At 29.6% G+C, this 15,706-nt stretch overlaps 2 protein-coding genes across 2 annotated transcripts in view; both read right to left on the minus strand.

The window, feature by feature from the left end:
* LOC129988800 (acetoacetyl-CoA synthetase-like) overlaps window positions 1-2,044 on the minus strand; it is a 30,120-nt gene extending 28,076 nt beyond the window's left edge. The window contains exon 1 of the mRNA XM_056097072.1: window positions 1,981-2,044. The gene's annotated coding sequence lies outside the window, so the exon portion shown is untranslated. The remainder of the gene's footprint in view (window positions 1-1,980) is intronic.
* Window positions 2,045-6,327: 4,283 nt separating this feature from the next.
* Window positions 6,328-15,706, minus strand: part of LOC129987424 (acetoacetyl-CoA synthetase-like) — a 41,230-nt gene continuing 31,851 nt past the window's right edge. The window contains exons 13-17 of the mRNA XM_056095403.1: window positions 12,593-12,718; window positions 10,112-10,181; window positions 9,417-9,475; window positions 7,939-8,141; window positions 6,328-6,488 (exon numbers count right to left, since the gene is read on the minus strand). Coding sequence (XP_055951378.1) covers window positions 6,357-6,488; window positions 7,939-8,141; window positions 9,417-9,475; window positions 10,112-10,181; window positions 12,593-12,718 — 590 coding nt within the window. The 3' untranslated portion in view covers window positions 6,328-6,356. The remainder of the gene's footprint in view (window positions 6,489-7,938; window positions 8,142-9,416; window positions 9,476-10,111; window positions 10,182-12,592; window positions 12,719-15,706) is intronic.

The following is a 15,706-nucleotide window of genomic DNA, read 5'->3' on the forward strand; positions in this document are numbered from 1 at the left end:
TTAAAATATAGGATGATGAATAATGACAGAAAATTAAATGCCAGCTCAGGTGTCCTCCTCGTCATCTGATCCCCGTTCAAAATGACGAGGTCCGTCCCAAAATAGCCCTTGTGTTGCTTTAAAACGGGACGTTAATATAATTAAACTAAACTAATTTTGGCACGACTTTATGGCACAAAAATTATAAATCTGAGCCAAATTGGAGATAAAATTACTCAAAAATAAAAGATTCAAAAACGCATAATTGATTCTTTTCAATATCAGTGAAGATTTGTAAATTAAATATGATACGTGTCTTATTGTGGGAGTACGCTAAAGCCAAGGTGAAAATATTCCGATTGGTTCATCTATTAATTATAACTAATACTCTTAGATTAGGTATCTGATAGCTCGGTTTGAATGAAGCTTCAGTGTAAATCTATGCAACGAAAGTTATTCAATATTTATACTCTAAAATTTGGGCTATTGATTTAATTTATTTTTCTTAGAGGGCACAGTGGCAACATCTCAGCTTCAGCGTCGGACGGATCGAAACAGAATTCCACTGACGTGTATGTGCCAAGAAGTATCAGCAAATTAAAATATCTTTAATAGATATCTAGAGTCAAGCATATATCCGGAACTTTGAGATGAATATTGGAGAAAAAATATTGGCTCAGGTATCGCCTTCATCATCTGACCATGATTCAAAATTACCTGGTCGAACCAAAATAGCCCTCTTATTGCTGCAAAACGGAGCGCAAATGTACCTAAATAAAAGCTATATATTTTTTTTTACAGAGTTTCATTCATTTTCTATGATTCGATAAATCTTATTATAAATAAATGCAGTAAGATGACATATTAATTTTACTCTACTTTAAAAATGCTTATATTAAAAATTTATTTTGGCATCTGCGAATTTATCTTTTAGTAACGATTTGAGTAGACTATCTTTTGTTCAATTCAAAGAACTCTCATTGTTATCAAAAAGCACTTTTATTCATTTGGAATTGTTCAAAACTTAGTAAAAAAGAAAAAAGGATAGTATTTTTTTCCTTTCAAAATATCAGGAGAGTAAGTTACTTTTATCAGGTAGACAAAAAACTAAAGAAATTTAACAATGTAGGATTGAAATTTTTCTATTAACAAAGCCGCTTTTGTAATTCAGAATGCTGACTAAATACTAAAATAAAAGTTACATGTTAAAATAAAATTTATTTAAAATAAATGCATCTGGAGATAAATTAACTAGGAAATATGTCATGAAATCATTTAAGTTCAGAATTAATTCAAATGTCGTCATCTGTAATGCTTTTCACATAGATTTTGCTTTACAGTTAATATTCAATATTTTTTTACCTACCATTGTAAATCATTAAAAATAATATTTTCTTCTTAAGCTTCTTTATTTGAAATTATTTTGATGCTGGCATTTTTTTTAGCAGCAATATTACATAAAAAATTGTTTACTACCAGTATTTGGATTTCAGCTTTATGAAGAAAAAATTGTATTTCCTATTTCACTCTAGACTTAAGCCGATATTATTTCAGGATTTCAGAATATAAAAACCTAAAATTTCTTGAATGGTATTCGTTTCTACTTTGGTTTCTATGACGAGAATAAAAAAATTGTATTCTGAATTGTTCTGAATTGTATTTAATTGTATAATTTACAGATAAAACATAAATATTTTTAAGCAAGAAATATATTGAATGGAATATTTAATAAAATTAATATACACAAAACAATTCAGAACATTTTTTTTTTATCATTTTAAACGTTTTTTTGAAATAATATTTATTAAACTAACTATTGGAGCAGTAAAAATACGAAACAAATAAAACGTATAAAAACAGTCCAAGTATGACATAAAATTAAAATCTTATGTCATTATAATAAAAATTTAAATCATCTTTAAATAATCGTAATAAAATTCTAAGAAAATTGTAAGTAAAATTGTAAATAAAGTGCAGAAAATATTTACGATTAATACATACCAAAGTAATTTAATCAGAACTTCGAAGAAAACAAATTATTGAAGGACGTCCTGTAGAAATGGATTTCCAATTTAAACTGAACTGATTGTTTGGTTACCAGACCTAAATTAGTAGATTATCAGTTTCACTATTAAGATAATATCCAATGAAATCCTATTCAACTGATAACTTACATTTCTTGTGGAAAAACTTTAGTTTCATTTCATCTAACCGAGTTCAATGATTTAATTTTTAAAAAATTATTTGATATAAGTCAATTTTTTTATTCGATAGCATGAATGAGATCGTAAAATTTACTGATAGTGTTAAAAATGATTTACTGTTAATGTTAAAGATAAGACATAGAAAAAAAAATCTGATATCATTTTTATATAACATGCAGAGAGAACTCGAAAGGAAATGCTGATAGAAAGTAAAATGAATAAGATTAATTTAAGATCTATATTTTTGTGCTTGATATAAAATTGCTATACCTTCGTTGATATTTGTAACAGAAAAAATGTGTAAAAAAAAAAATTTGAGTACATTTTTATTAATGCAAAAAAATGTAGAACTTTTTAATTTTATTCTAGTTTTTGTTTTTACTTTTCAATTTCCAATACAAATATTATGTAATCTTGAAATCAGTTATTTGTCAATTAATTTTGCATGATAGTGCAACTCATTTGAAATCAAATTAATCGGCTACGCTAAAAAGTCGATTTTTACGAAAATATAAATATTTTTTTAAAAATTTAATATTCTTAAAAGTTTTTCAATATAAAAACCGTTTAAATTTTATTTCTAAATTCATTTTTTAGGAAGTTATAATGATATTTTTATTTGCATTTCTATACATTTTAATGCTATTTTACATCTTTAAATGCGATTTTTTCAAATTCTAACCTTTGATAGAATTTCTTACGAAAAGCTTCATAAATTACAATCTAATGCATATTTTTTTAATTCAAGTTTTGCACAATAATTTCTCAATATGTTTTGCAGTTCTTGAACTAGAAAATAAGAAATATTTTTATTTATTCTATAGTTCTTTTAATTCTTTTAATATTCTATAGTTCTATAGTTTTTTTAATCTTTCAAAATGAAAAGAATTTCATGTTGATTATCAATCGAATCCTAATATTTAAAGAATGGTTAGAAAGACAACTTATTTTTTTTAGTTCAGGTATTAAATAATATATTCCTTAAGCTGTCTGTAAAATTTTTAGAAAATCATTTGATAAACCTTTAAACTAAAAAACTTTTGCTTTATATCTCTTGTTAGCAAAAAAAAGGGCCTCTTTCCCCTTTTCCCCCAATTTATAATAAAATTATAAAATTGTATTATTTGACATAGTAATTATGTTGATTAATTAAAAAGTAAGTTGTCTGATCTATAATGGATAACATATCTATAATTTTAGAATTCTTATTTGGAATCTAATACATTTTATATTGGTGTAAACTCAGATTAAATTTTTGTCCTTGGCACATTATCTCTAATTTAATGACAGCTCATAATTTAGATCATCTTTCAAATCTTTCATCAAATGTTAGCAAAATGAATATCTATAACTAGTTTTATTTACGTTACAATATTGGAAAATGTATTTATTTATTCAATTTATCAATTTATTAACAATTATTAATTTTTATTTAATTTTTTAAATTTATTTTTATTTCGGGATTCAAAAATAAATTTCATGCAATGATATTATCTTAGAATCCTTTTGCATAAGAAAAGAGATTAGAAGTGAGAAATGATTCAGAATTTCCTATTCAAGACGTTAATGATCCAAAAATTAATTGTACCCAATTTTAAAATACTCATTGATTTCAGACACAGGAATATATCTCAGCTTTTCGCATTTCTTTATAACCAACTTAAAGGCAAACTAATGACAGGTTTACACTCCGCCAGTACGCAGCGCATGCGTAGAAAAGGACTGATTTATGTTTGTCACAAATTCATAAGATAGGCATTCCATGCTTGGCAGTAAATTGCTGTTTTGGCCCCTCTGAGTTTTTCTTTTTTAAAGCGCATCGTTTGTTTTATATGCGCGTTTGTTTGTTAGGCATGTTGTTTTTTATATTTTTTAATTTGTTATTGTTTTTTATATAATATTATGAATGTAATACGGATTTTTACATACCTTATTCAATTGATTGTAAAGCCATTTACCTGCAAATGGACTTTAAACAATAGTACAAATTTTGTATTTGAAAGATTATAGTAATGAGATGTATCACCTGAACAATATGTATTTTTCACGTTAAATTCAATAAATAATTAGAACATTGTAATGTCTTTATCTCCGTTTAGTCCAAAAATTATTCGACAAATTTTGCTTTCCATTAATATGCTGAAATGATTATCGATTTTCTTAATTTTGACAGATACTTTAGAAGCTATTCTTTGAATCGTTAAACATTTAAAAAAAATCTTTAGAATGATTCGACGAATGAGGAAAAATGTTTTTATGCTAATTTCTCATGTTCTTGATTTAAGATTGTAACCTGTTGAGCCATGTTTCGTATGTGTGCAGAGGAAATAAATCTTAACATAGAAAGAACAAATAAATTCTTCCTCTGCTACTGCTAGAAAGCTTGAATGAATTGACTTTTTTTCTTGGATTTAAAATTAAAAATTTACATTGCACACTTGATTTTAACTTTTAAATGCTTTTACTTAATTCGAAAAGTTTTAAGCTCGTAAAAGTGAATTTTGAAAATAGATTTTTCTGTCTATTTCTAATATATTGGGTACCTTGTATTTTGCAAATTTAACGTTTACACAATTTTTTTTAGCATTCTTAAATATCTATTGACATGTTAATTTATGTATTGGAATTGTCTGGCAATCGATTTCAGAAATTTCTTGATTTCATATTGGTTATTTTCTACTCCAATATTTTTTATAATAAAATTATTCTTAATGATATAGAAAACGTAAGAAATATTTTTTATTCGAAAATCTTGTAATATCGTGGTAGGCGTCTTAATATCAAGGATTTTCTTTAAAAATTGTTAAATGTTTTGCGATATAAATTTTTAAAAACTATTTATAGGATGGCGACGTTCAAGTAGAATTACATAAAAATATAAACTCTAAAAATAGTTAGTTCAATATTAGCAGCAAGAATAAATGAAGTTTTTAGTTCGCATTGGTAATCTTAGCCGAAAATTGTCTAGATATTTAATCTTTGAAAATTTTCTATCGATGATTCTGAATTTTGAAATGTAATCATAGCATTTTTGAGTATGGTTTTAAAGTTCACAAAGGATGTACATATTGTTGAAACACGATGGATACAGGGATATCAAGCTCTAGTATTTTTTTTAAATTAAAGTTTGGATTTCTGCCAAAGTGCAGATCGAAAATTGTGACGGATACCACTTTTGATTATTTCAATGTATTAAAGATATGTCAAACATGTTAACTCTTTGTACGAATTTGAGCTTAGGACCACGATAAAGAAAAGCGAAATATATTTGGAGTAGAAAAACTGGGTATTACAGATTGTGTACCTTGCTATTTCATTGAGATTTGATGATTATTAATTTTCTTTAACTAAACAGTCGATTCTTTTGAAAATAAGCGTAAACTTTCCATAGTAGTATTTGTTTAGTTTTAGTTTATTAATGGAGAGTTATTGTGGCTGTGTCAATTTTGAATCTGATCTGTAAAAAGAACTGATAAGAAAGTTTTAGAATTATTAATTCCATAGGAGTTCATGTATTCTTTTTTAGGGATCAACCTTTTAAGAGTGTGGTGAAAGCTCATAAGCCAGATAACAGCTACGAAACACGAGTAATTACTTTTGTCCTGTGATCTTGCTACTCGGCTGCGAACCACTAGGTCCCAGGTTCTATCCTGGCTCATAACAATCCGCTACAAGAGCAATATTTCAAATTTGGAATCTGAATCAAATTAAAGTTTGTCTGTCATATTTTAAATTTTCTTAAACAAAACATGGCCCCTGCTTTGTCGAATTGTGACACAAAATTGTTGTCCAATATAGTTGGCAACTTTCATGCTATCTGCCCATACAACTTACTCCCTGTGCTCTTCATGAACTGTCCAGTGCAAAATATGACCAACTAGTAAGCCTACATATGCATTATTAGCTCATCTTGCAGCTCATAGTCTTTAAATGACATTGTGTTTTTGAAAATCTAAGAATGTAGTCTTTCAAGTGTTCTTTCTTTGCATTTTATGAATGTGTAATATAATAAATGCAAGACCTAAGCCAGTTAATTATAAAATGCTTAAGCTTTTATTTTTCAGATAAATGCATTTCTAAATAATGATTGACTTTTGAGTAATAAATAGTTATTTTAAGACACAAGTTTCAAACTAAAGCTACTTTGATTTTGATGAAAAACATTTTCGTCTCTCAGTCTTCATAAGGAGGTATTTTTCTGAAATTTTCTAAGCTTTCTGGATTTGTAACCGTCTCAACATTGTAAAGCATGTTATTTATTATCTTCTTCACCACTATCTCCATTTTCTTGCCAGTCAGGTTGTGCTGAAAAAGAAAAGATTTGCCTATTACCAATGCGACAAATTAAAACAAAGTATCATACTTCTGGAGGCTGTAATGTCTATTTTTAGAATACTGTTTCATTCCTAAAATGTTTGTTCCAGTCGCATATAAAATGTATAAATCAGGAGAATAAAACAATCTATTCAAAGTGGATTAGTAAAGAGACATATTACCACAAAATGCATTAGATATATAATTGATTAATGGTACATGTTTGTACCAACTGTTACGCAAAGAAAAATATTTTGTTGATATAGCATCTGCGGTGTAGATTCTAATCCCAAATGACCCAGCATATCTATCTAAGTCATTAGTAAAAATAACAAGGGTAAGTCTGAATAACATCAAAGTATTGTATAAAACACAAACTTGACTTTTAAGGACATTAGGACTATAATTCCTAATGTCCTTAAGAGATTTATACTGTTACGAATCTGTGATGCTGCTTCCCAGCATAGTTGGTTCCATCATCAGAAAGACTGTTTTACAGTCATCTGTATTGGACGGAGTCCGAGTGTCTCATCGGAGTTCCCAGAGCTTGGCGACAAACTTAACGACCATTTGGCGACTTGGCGACGAATTTGACGACTTTGGCGTCAAAATAGATTATACCCGAAACATCGAGAATTTTCCCGATCCGCCCATTGGGAACCGAGATACGCCTCGAAAGTTCCTGATTGGTTGAGAGGCTTCTAGCCCCGCCTCCCGAGACCTATAAAAGGAGGCAGTCTACAGCTGCCGAGTGGTAGTCGGAATCGACGGTAAACAACGGGTCTTCCAGAGATTAGCAGAGCAGCGACGGAGTCAAGCTAGAGCTGAACTAGGCTGTGCGCTACTGTCTGCAGTAGAGTCTTGTTGTGTGCACGTCTCGGCTGAAGATAATTGTCTCCTCTATGCTGTATATAGTTGTCGTCTTTGTGCTGTCCTGTCTTCGTGTAAATAAACATCGTTGTTTTTTTTTTCTACTGCCGCCTGCTGATTGAGCGTTCTCCACACCATATCACTTCCACTATCCAAACGAACCGGGAAATTTCGTAACAATACATTGAATTCACCCATTGTTGCAGCCCACTTTGCAAAAGATAAGACACGTATTTAGCAGCCGTTCGTGTGTGTATGAGTGAATTATCACTGCTAACCGTGAGCATTCATTATCACAGCTAAAGCAGAAATGCCATGCAGTGCTTAAATCAGTTTTGGGGGGGATATCACCTGTATAGCATATGAGAGAAAGTTTAGGAACATTGTCTTATTAAAGTAATATATCGCTTATTCATTTTTGTTAGTTAAATGACATTCATAAAAAGACAAGATCGCATTAACTTCAAAAAAATCTTTTTAATTTATATAAATTTGGATTTTTTAAAGGAAATCTTTTTCAAAAGAGTACAGTCAAATGAAAAGCAACAAAATGAAACTAATATATACTTACGGGAATATCTTTCGTTTCCAAGATGAGTTCGGGGACATGCCTAACAGATAAACCACTCTTAATTTCCGATTTAATCCGTTCAATTAGTTTCTGATTAAAACAATACCCATCCTTCATTTGCACGAACAAAACGGCTCTTTCGTTGCGATTCTTGCTGTACTGCGAGACACACAGGCTGTCACGGATCTCGGGAAGAAAATTCACTGCCAACATGAAAAGAAAAAAAATGTACAAAAGAAAGTAAATTGAATTTATTCGTTAAAATATGCAAGAAAAAAGATTTGTTTTTAGAACGCAAACATGACAAGTTTAATATGCAACATTTGTATTTCATTTTAGATATATCAGCCAAGTTAGTTTATTATAATACTAGCCGCCTTTGGTGACCAGCCAGTTCGCCAATCTTAATGCATGTTAAAATTTTAATAATTAAATATTTTATGGAACTCCCATTTTAATTGTTTAATTTTAAATGTTTAAAATTGTTTAATTTTAAATGTTTAAAATTGTTTAATTTTAAATGTTTAAAATTGTTTAATTTTAAATGTTTAAAATTGTTTAATTTTAAATGTTTAAAATTGTTTAATTTTAAATGCATCAAACATTAAGAAAATAAACAGAATCGTTTTAAATAATCGGCCGAAAAATTTTAAGCCTAACCTCATTAGCGTGGGAAAAAACTAAAGCCTTACTCATTTGGTGGTGGGGAAAATGAAAAGATTTTTTAAAGTGTTGGGAAGTTAGTTTTTAATTAATAATTTAAATTCTAATTAAAAATTCAAAAAAGGGACCCCAGGTGCACATTCCCGATCTCCAAGGTATACATGTACCAAATTTAGTAGCTGTAGGTCAAACGGTTTGGCCTGTAGAGCGCCAACACTCACACACACATTGAGCTTTATATAAGTATAGATAAACAGCGCTTATAGCTGAAGTTTGGTGAAATAAATTTAACTTAACATTCTTGATCTTTAAAATAAAATGTCTAATTTTTTACGATTTTTAAAAATATTTCTTGTGAAACTGATTAATTTGAGATTATTAAATTTTTGAATTAATAGAATATTTATTTCCGGTTTTTTTTTTTCAGGAACTTCTAGAGTTTGAATATTCTTAATCTAAACTCAGCGCCAATGCTACATTTTTTCGTTTGAATTTTCTTAGAAAAATGTTGAAATATCGGTTGTAATTTTTTCCGATTAATTCAAAATCAAAAATAAAATCTATAAATTGTGTATAAAGTCAGTCAGGATAAAGGCTGTGATAACGTTATTGTGAAAGATCAAAACTTAGCATTGACAGCATTCATATTGGCTCTATTTACCATTCATAAAGGAATGTTGGCATTCTCTACTTCTGGTTTTTCATATTTCCGAAATTTTTCATTAGATTAAGTTAGGTAGCAATTCATACAAGAAGGCTCGGGTAGGCAACATATCAATACGTAAAAATATATGAATGTTAAGGAGTTTTCTTACCAATGTTATAAATTTCGGAGCTACCGAATCGACATCCTTTTGGCTTCAAAGTTTCGTCACTAAAATAGTAAATGTTTACAGTTATTGTAAAAATGATTTTTATAACACCGTTTGATAGATATTAATGGTCTATATTTAATATTGCTTTAAATATAATTTATTAGTTTAGTAAATATGTTAAAATTCATCTGAAATATGAACTTATTAACAAAACAATTTCATTTAATGAATGATTTTGATTCAGATTTGCAATTTTGAGATTACATTCTAGATTTCATTTGTCTAGATATTTCAAATTTTAAGCAATAATATCCACAAGAAAGGCAAACGAACCGAGAGACAGCAAAGTAAAATTTTTCCCTGATTCGATCGAAATCTTAGAGATTTATCTGCTCAAAAATATTGAAATTGAATTTTTTGATATTTTTTTTTACAATCATTTTGACATTAATGATGAATTAAATTTTAAATATGTGAGGAAGTAAAAAAGGAAAACACTTTTGGTAATTAATGTTTTCTTGAGTTAAGCTGAAAATAAATCTGCTTGATAGTTTATAAATTTTTATTTTTAGATTATTGACTAAAAAATAATTTACAAAATTTCTCAAGAAAAATTTCAAAAATCAAAATTTTACAATTTAAAAACGAAACATTTCATGTTAAAAAAAGAAATTTCAAAATAAAATGTCTCTTACCTCCTGCATAGGATAATAATTCCTTTTGTTACAGGATTAATGATTGCCAAATCATCGAATGCAAATTTTCCTAAAAAACACAGCTTCATGACAGTACTAGTTTTTTAAATTTTCACTTAAAATGTAAAAGGTTGTAAGGTATACAATAATTCAATTTGGTTGTAATTCATTATCGATAATGTTTCATAATACCGTTTAGTGCCAATTGTTAAAGAAAACAATGCAATGAATAAAGAAATTATAATTAGTGTTAATGATTTCGATTCCTTTAGCATTCAAAATTGCCTTATTAATCGATGAGTTTTTAATTTTACTTCTATCGCCAAAGAATGCCAAGTTGTTAAGGAAAACAAAGAAATAAAGCACCTTGATACGTTTTGTAATTTCCAAATGTTAATCTTAAATCTGTCCAAAAAATAAGTTAGATCAAACTGCTATTTTATATTTGAACTCTGAGATAAATTTTTTTTGCACTAATATTTTAAGTTCGTTGATTAAAAATTAAAATTTTTCATTGATGAAAATAATTTTTAGTTTTTAACAAAGAAATTTTTTATTGATACTTATAGTAGTATTAATTAGTGCTACTATAAGTCACTGCTGTTTTAGTATTTCTGTGTTCAGTACTACTGTTACAGAGATGTTTTGCCTAATAGAAGTAGTTGCGTTGCAGTAGTCCCAGGACCCTGTCAGTGAAGGTAATTGGGAAGGAATTTTGCAGTTTGTCCTTTTCTTCTATTTAAAGCGATCGTATGAAATGGAAAATAGAACTGTAATTTATATGAGAGGATGGTTATGTTCTGGAGGGTCCATCAAACATTGTCTATTTCCGAAATTAGCTTATTAATTAACCAGTTTCAGTTACTAATCATAAATCAATAACATAAATAATTACCCAGGTATGTTCCCAATTACACCAGAGTCTATGGGGAAGATCGGGAACACTTAATTCGTCTTCTAGTTTTATTAACGAACTCGTCTGAAGATAATATATTTGACTGCTCTGCTTATCTTCTCAATTTATTTAATATTCATTCTTAAATACCTAAATTATTTTTTAAACTTTCTTTTTCAGTAAGAATAGAGTTTATTTCGGGGAATGATCCATATAAGCTATCATAACTATGTGAATTACTTCAAATTTAAGCAATTAAATTCATTTTATTTCCAGTTCTCTCTGGAGAAATCTGGAAATAAACTTGTATAAAAACCTAATTAACTAGATTTTTCTGAGTTACGAAAAGGAAATATCTAAGACTTAGAAACGAGCTTTGAAATACTTAAGGAGTAGTAGAGAAAGAATTTAGAAGCAGAACGCACAACTCTCATTTCAAATAGAACCTTAATCTTTAATTCAAGTAATTTTTTTCTAACATTTACTTTACTTGAAAAAAGTATACTTAAGTGATTTAGTAGAATAGCCTTTAACCCACTCGCGAAAATTGCAAATTGCCATTAATCTTCAAAACAAAGATCTAAAAAAGCATTGAAAAAAAGCGGGTATTGCTTATTTTCTTCTAGACCGCCTTAGAAAAGGCTTGTAATTCCAAATGTTTTAAGGTTTTACCAATGCGAAATCCTAATCACCTTTCCCAATTATCTTTCCCGACTATATGTTATGGATATAGAAATTTTGTATGCAATATTTTCTGTTATCTAACAGTGATTGTGAAGTTTTATATATTTCCCTACAATCGTCGCTGTTTGAAGTCCTAAATAGTCCCACATAATATTATATTAATGTCAACAATCCATTAATTATTTTTATATCAAGGGCACAGTTCATATTTATACTCTTGAAGAAATCATAATATAATTACATTGTAAGAAATCACCTGGAATTTCTGCCTTGGTTCTCTCAAAAATGATATATTTTGCGCTTAACTTGTTTGTTAGTAGAGAATAAATTGAGCATTTTTTTTTCTTACCGATAATTTTTTTAAGAAATAAAAATTTGAAAGAAATACAGCTGTTTTATTAGGTCACATTTCAAATTTCATGTATGTATCTTTTTGACATATCGAGTTCTCATATAAACGAATAGACAGCAAGATTACTGTCCCAATTATTCTTTGTTCCCAATTACTCTTCAATCAATAGATTTCGCCCAACATTTGAGAGAAATATTGATTTTGATAGAAATACATATAGCTTGATGTAAAAGCCGTATAACAGTTGCATTCGGTTGTGTTTTTGATTTATCTTGAATATAGACAGACTTAATTCCAAAACTGGTTACTTTTGGGATTCAGGAGGGTTTAAAGAATTAAGTCAAATCTTTTTGGTGATTGCACAATTTTGAGACTTTTTCGCTTTCTTTACTTTCTATTTTTTGTTTATGTAATTGAAATAAAGTTATTTAAATAGAATGAAGGAAAATGAGGTCTTGAATTGCGAACTTTTCTCACAAATGTATGTAGAGAAATCACTTGAAAATAGATATCAAAAGCAAGAAATGAGCTAACAAAAAATTGCGCATACTTGAGTATTTTGAAAAATACGCTTGCTTGTATCGGGAAGCATCTGAGTCACCCCACAATCCGAGAGGTAGTGAAGGTGTTGGCTTTTTTATCACCAATTCTCCGACTTCTCCAAGTACACTATTTCCTGCAAATAGGATATTCTAAGATAAGACATTTAAAAATGTTTAAATATGAGATCTTAATTCAATTTTTTAAAATATTGTTTACTTTCATATAAAGCTGTTTGGCAAGTTTATGATTTTATATTATATGTATAAAATTTAATTATATATAATATATGTTCATAAATTGTAATAATTTCTAATTAATCATCACTCTAAAAGTAATCTTCTAATCACTTAAATTTCAGCTTCAACGAACCTTTAACTTTTGAATTACGCTGACTTTCATTTTCCCATAGTAACTAAAATGCCGTGTCGGCAAATTCCTTTCTGAAACTAAGCTCAAAATACTTCCTTGCGCTTTATTTTTCTTGTTCTATGCTTTCTTAATCGGTACACTGCTCTGATCTTGTCATGGTTTTAACAAAAAAGATAGGTTCAAAGATAAAGCTATATATTTAAAATTATGACTAATAAAAATATAATTAACATGTTTCTTCTAACTTAACTGAAAATCTGTGATAACCAGCTGGAGTGGCTTCCTTAAAACTTTCTAGGATATTCTCTAATAAGCTTATCATGCCAAAGAATCCCTTAAATGCCAACGACGTGCAATAGTTGCGAAATATTAACTTTTGGAGTGGATTTAGCATTTTTACTGAATCTGTTGTGACATCCTTGGCGAGTTATTTGGCGATTAATCCCTGGTATGCTTTAATAGTATCCGAAAATCAAATTTGTGCTTTAAACACGTTTTTCTCAACAGATTGAAAAGAAGATTTGACACAAAACTGTACTTGCAATAAAAAAAATCCAATACCAAATTTGATATATTTAAATCATTACGTTTTTGATTTATCACGCTTATGTTTCTGCCAGAATAGGCCGATAGACAGTCAACCCATAGTTAAATTTGGCACAAAATTCGACATAAATGTTAAAATCGCTCATCGAATTTTAATTATCTGGCCTTCTTCACTTTGTAGCTATCGCATTAACTTATGTTCAAACGGCCAGACAGATGGATTTCCTTTGAACAGATTTTATACAGAATTTGATAGAAATTTGCAAATTTTGTGTCAAGACCGTATACCAAATTTCATCCGTCTAGCTCAAAGCGTTTTTGAGGCATCTTCGTCTCAGACAGACGGACATTTTCCAAAAATGTATTTTTCGCACTCAGGGTATTCTAAAAAATGGAGATTCTTCAAAATCTTGTAGCGAATTGTAATGAGCGAGGATAGAACCTGAGACCTTGTGGTTCACAGCCGAGTAACATGACCACGATAGAAAAGCAATTGCTCTGGTAGCGTAGCTGTTAACTGGCTTATAAGCTTTCACCACAATCTCGAGCTCGAATTTTTTAACGATTACTGTATTTTCCCTGTACTACGTATACAAGAAAGTAAAAATTGAGACCTAACTCGGTCTTCTGGGATGAATGAGAATGAACCATTGAATAATATATAACAAACAAAAAAGCTGACCTGAATTTTTTTTATGTGCGTTTCCTGAAACAAAAAATGTTCAAAATGTATCTATCAAAGTAAGATATGAAATTAAAAAAAAATCAAAGAAAAAATTTATTATGCTGCTAATTCGAATAATACTCAGATTTTATTAAATTTGATAAAAACTTCCGTGTTTTGTCTTTTACAAAGCTTTGACATTAAAAAGATCTGGATATCAAACAAACGGTTTCATTATAAACAATCGTTGCTTAAAAGATGAAGAAAAATTCTGAGAACAAATTCTACCTTTGATATTTTTAACTTGGGGAAATGAGTGAACAAATGCCTATCAAGAAGACTTGTTAAACTATTATATAATAATTTCCTTCCTAAAACAGTAGAAGATTAACGAGTCTATTTATCAACACGAACGATCCAATGACATTCTTACATTATATTGGCCGACATTCAGAAGATCGTAGATAAATCGTACAATATCATAATTTTTCTAAAATGCCTTTCAAGAAGTTAGTTTGTTTTCCTTTTTGCTAGAAGAAGTGATCAATAGTGATAGATCAATCAATCAAGATGTTCTTTAAAAATTTTCAGGGCCGCGGTGGCCTGGTGGTAAGGTCTCGGCTCGTGAGCCGTAGGATTTCAGGTTCAAGACCCGATTCCACCGAACAACCGTCGTGTGAGGGGGTCTGTTGCACGTTAAATTCGTCAAGGCCAAACGTCCTCCCGCTGGTGTGGCGTGGTGTGGAGAGGGCGGTGCCAGCTCAGGTGTCGTCCTCGTCATCTGACCGCGGTTCAAAATGACGAGGTCCGTTCCAAAATAGCCCTAGTGTTGCTTAAAACGGGACGTTAATATAACTAACTAACTAACTTTAAAATTCTCATTACTTTTGGCGTGGTATGAAATTGTAGAGTGAGAATTGGAATAAAAAATCCAAACAAGAGTCAGCTATGTTTTAGCAAATAAATAGAATAATGTGAAAACCAGCAAGAAATGCTTTCTATTTACTGCAAGTTGCTTGAGAGCTATTCTTTTTATTCCTGAGCAAGAGTTGTTTTAATTAACCTCCGATATTCTTGCTTGGTCACGAATCCGAGAACCTCCAAAAAAGTGATGAATAAAATAGGGTCCTTTGAAACGTTGTTTTTGATAAAATCCAAATAATCAACAATTTAGGAGAGGATGCTTTGTCAGCTTTACATCAGTGGCATTCCAGAAGGGAATAAGCGCATTATGGTGTCCATCAAAAACCCATGAGAGAGTCGTCTGCTGTTTTCTGGTAAGTTTGCTCTTAAAATAATCGAAGAGACCCTCTGGACATCTACAACAGTGTCATGCTTTCCATAAACTACTTACTTCAATTATTTGAAATTTCAGAGTGAGTGAGTGCTTTATCTCTATGCTTGGTGGCAGCAGAAGCAGACTTGGGCAAGACAGCTAGCTCGTTGCCATTTAGCCCAACTAGGGATGGAACCCATTGAAAATTACGAGAAAAAGTAATAAAGTATGCTTTACCTGAAATGTTCTTTAAGATCTTATTGTTT

The sequence above is a fragment of the Argiope bruennichi genome, chromosome 10 (genome assembly GCF_947563725.1).
Source record: "Argiope bruennichi chromosome 10, qqArgBrue1.1, whole genome shotgun sequence".
In the NCBI taxonomy this organism is placed as follows: Eukaryota; Metazoa; Arthropoda; class Arachnida; order Araneae; family Araneidae; genus Argiope; species Argiope bruennichi.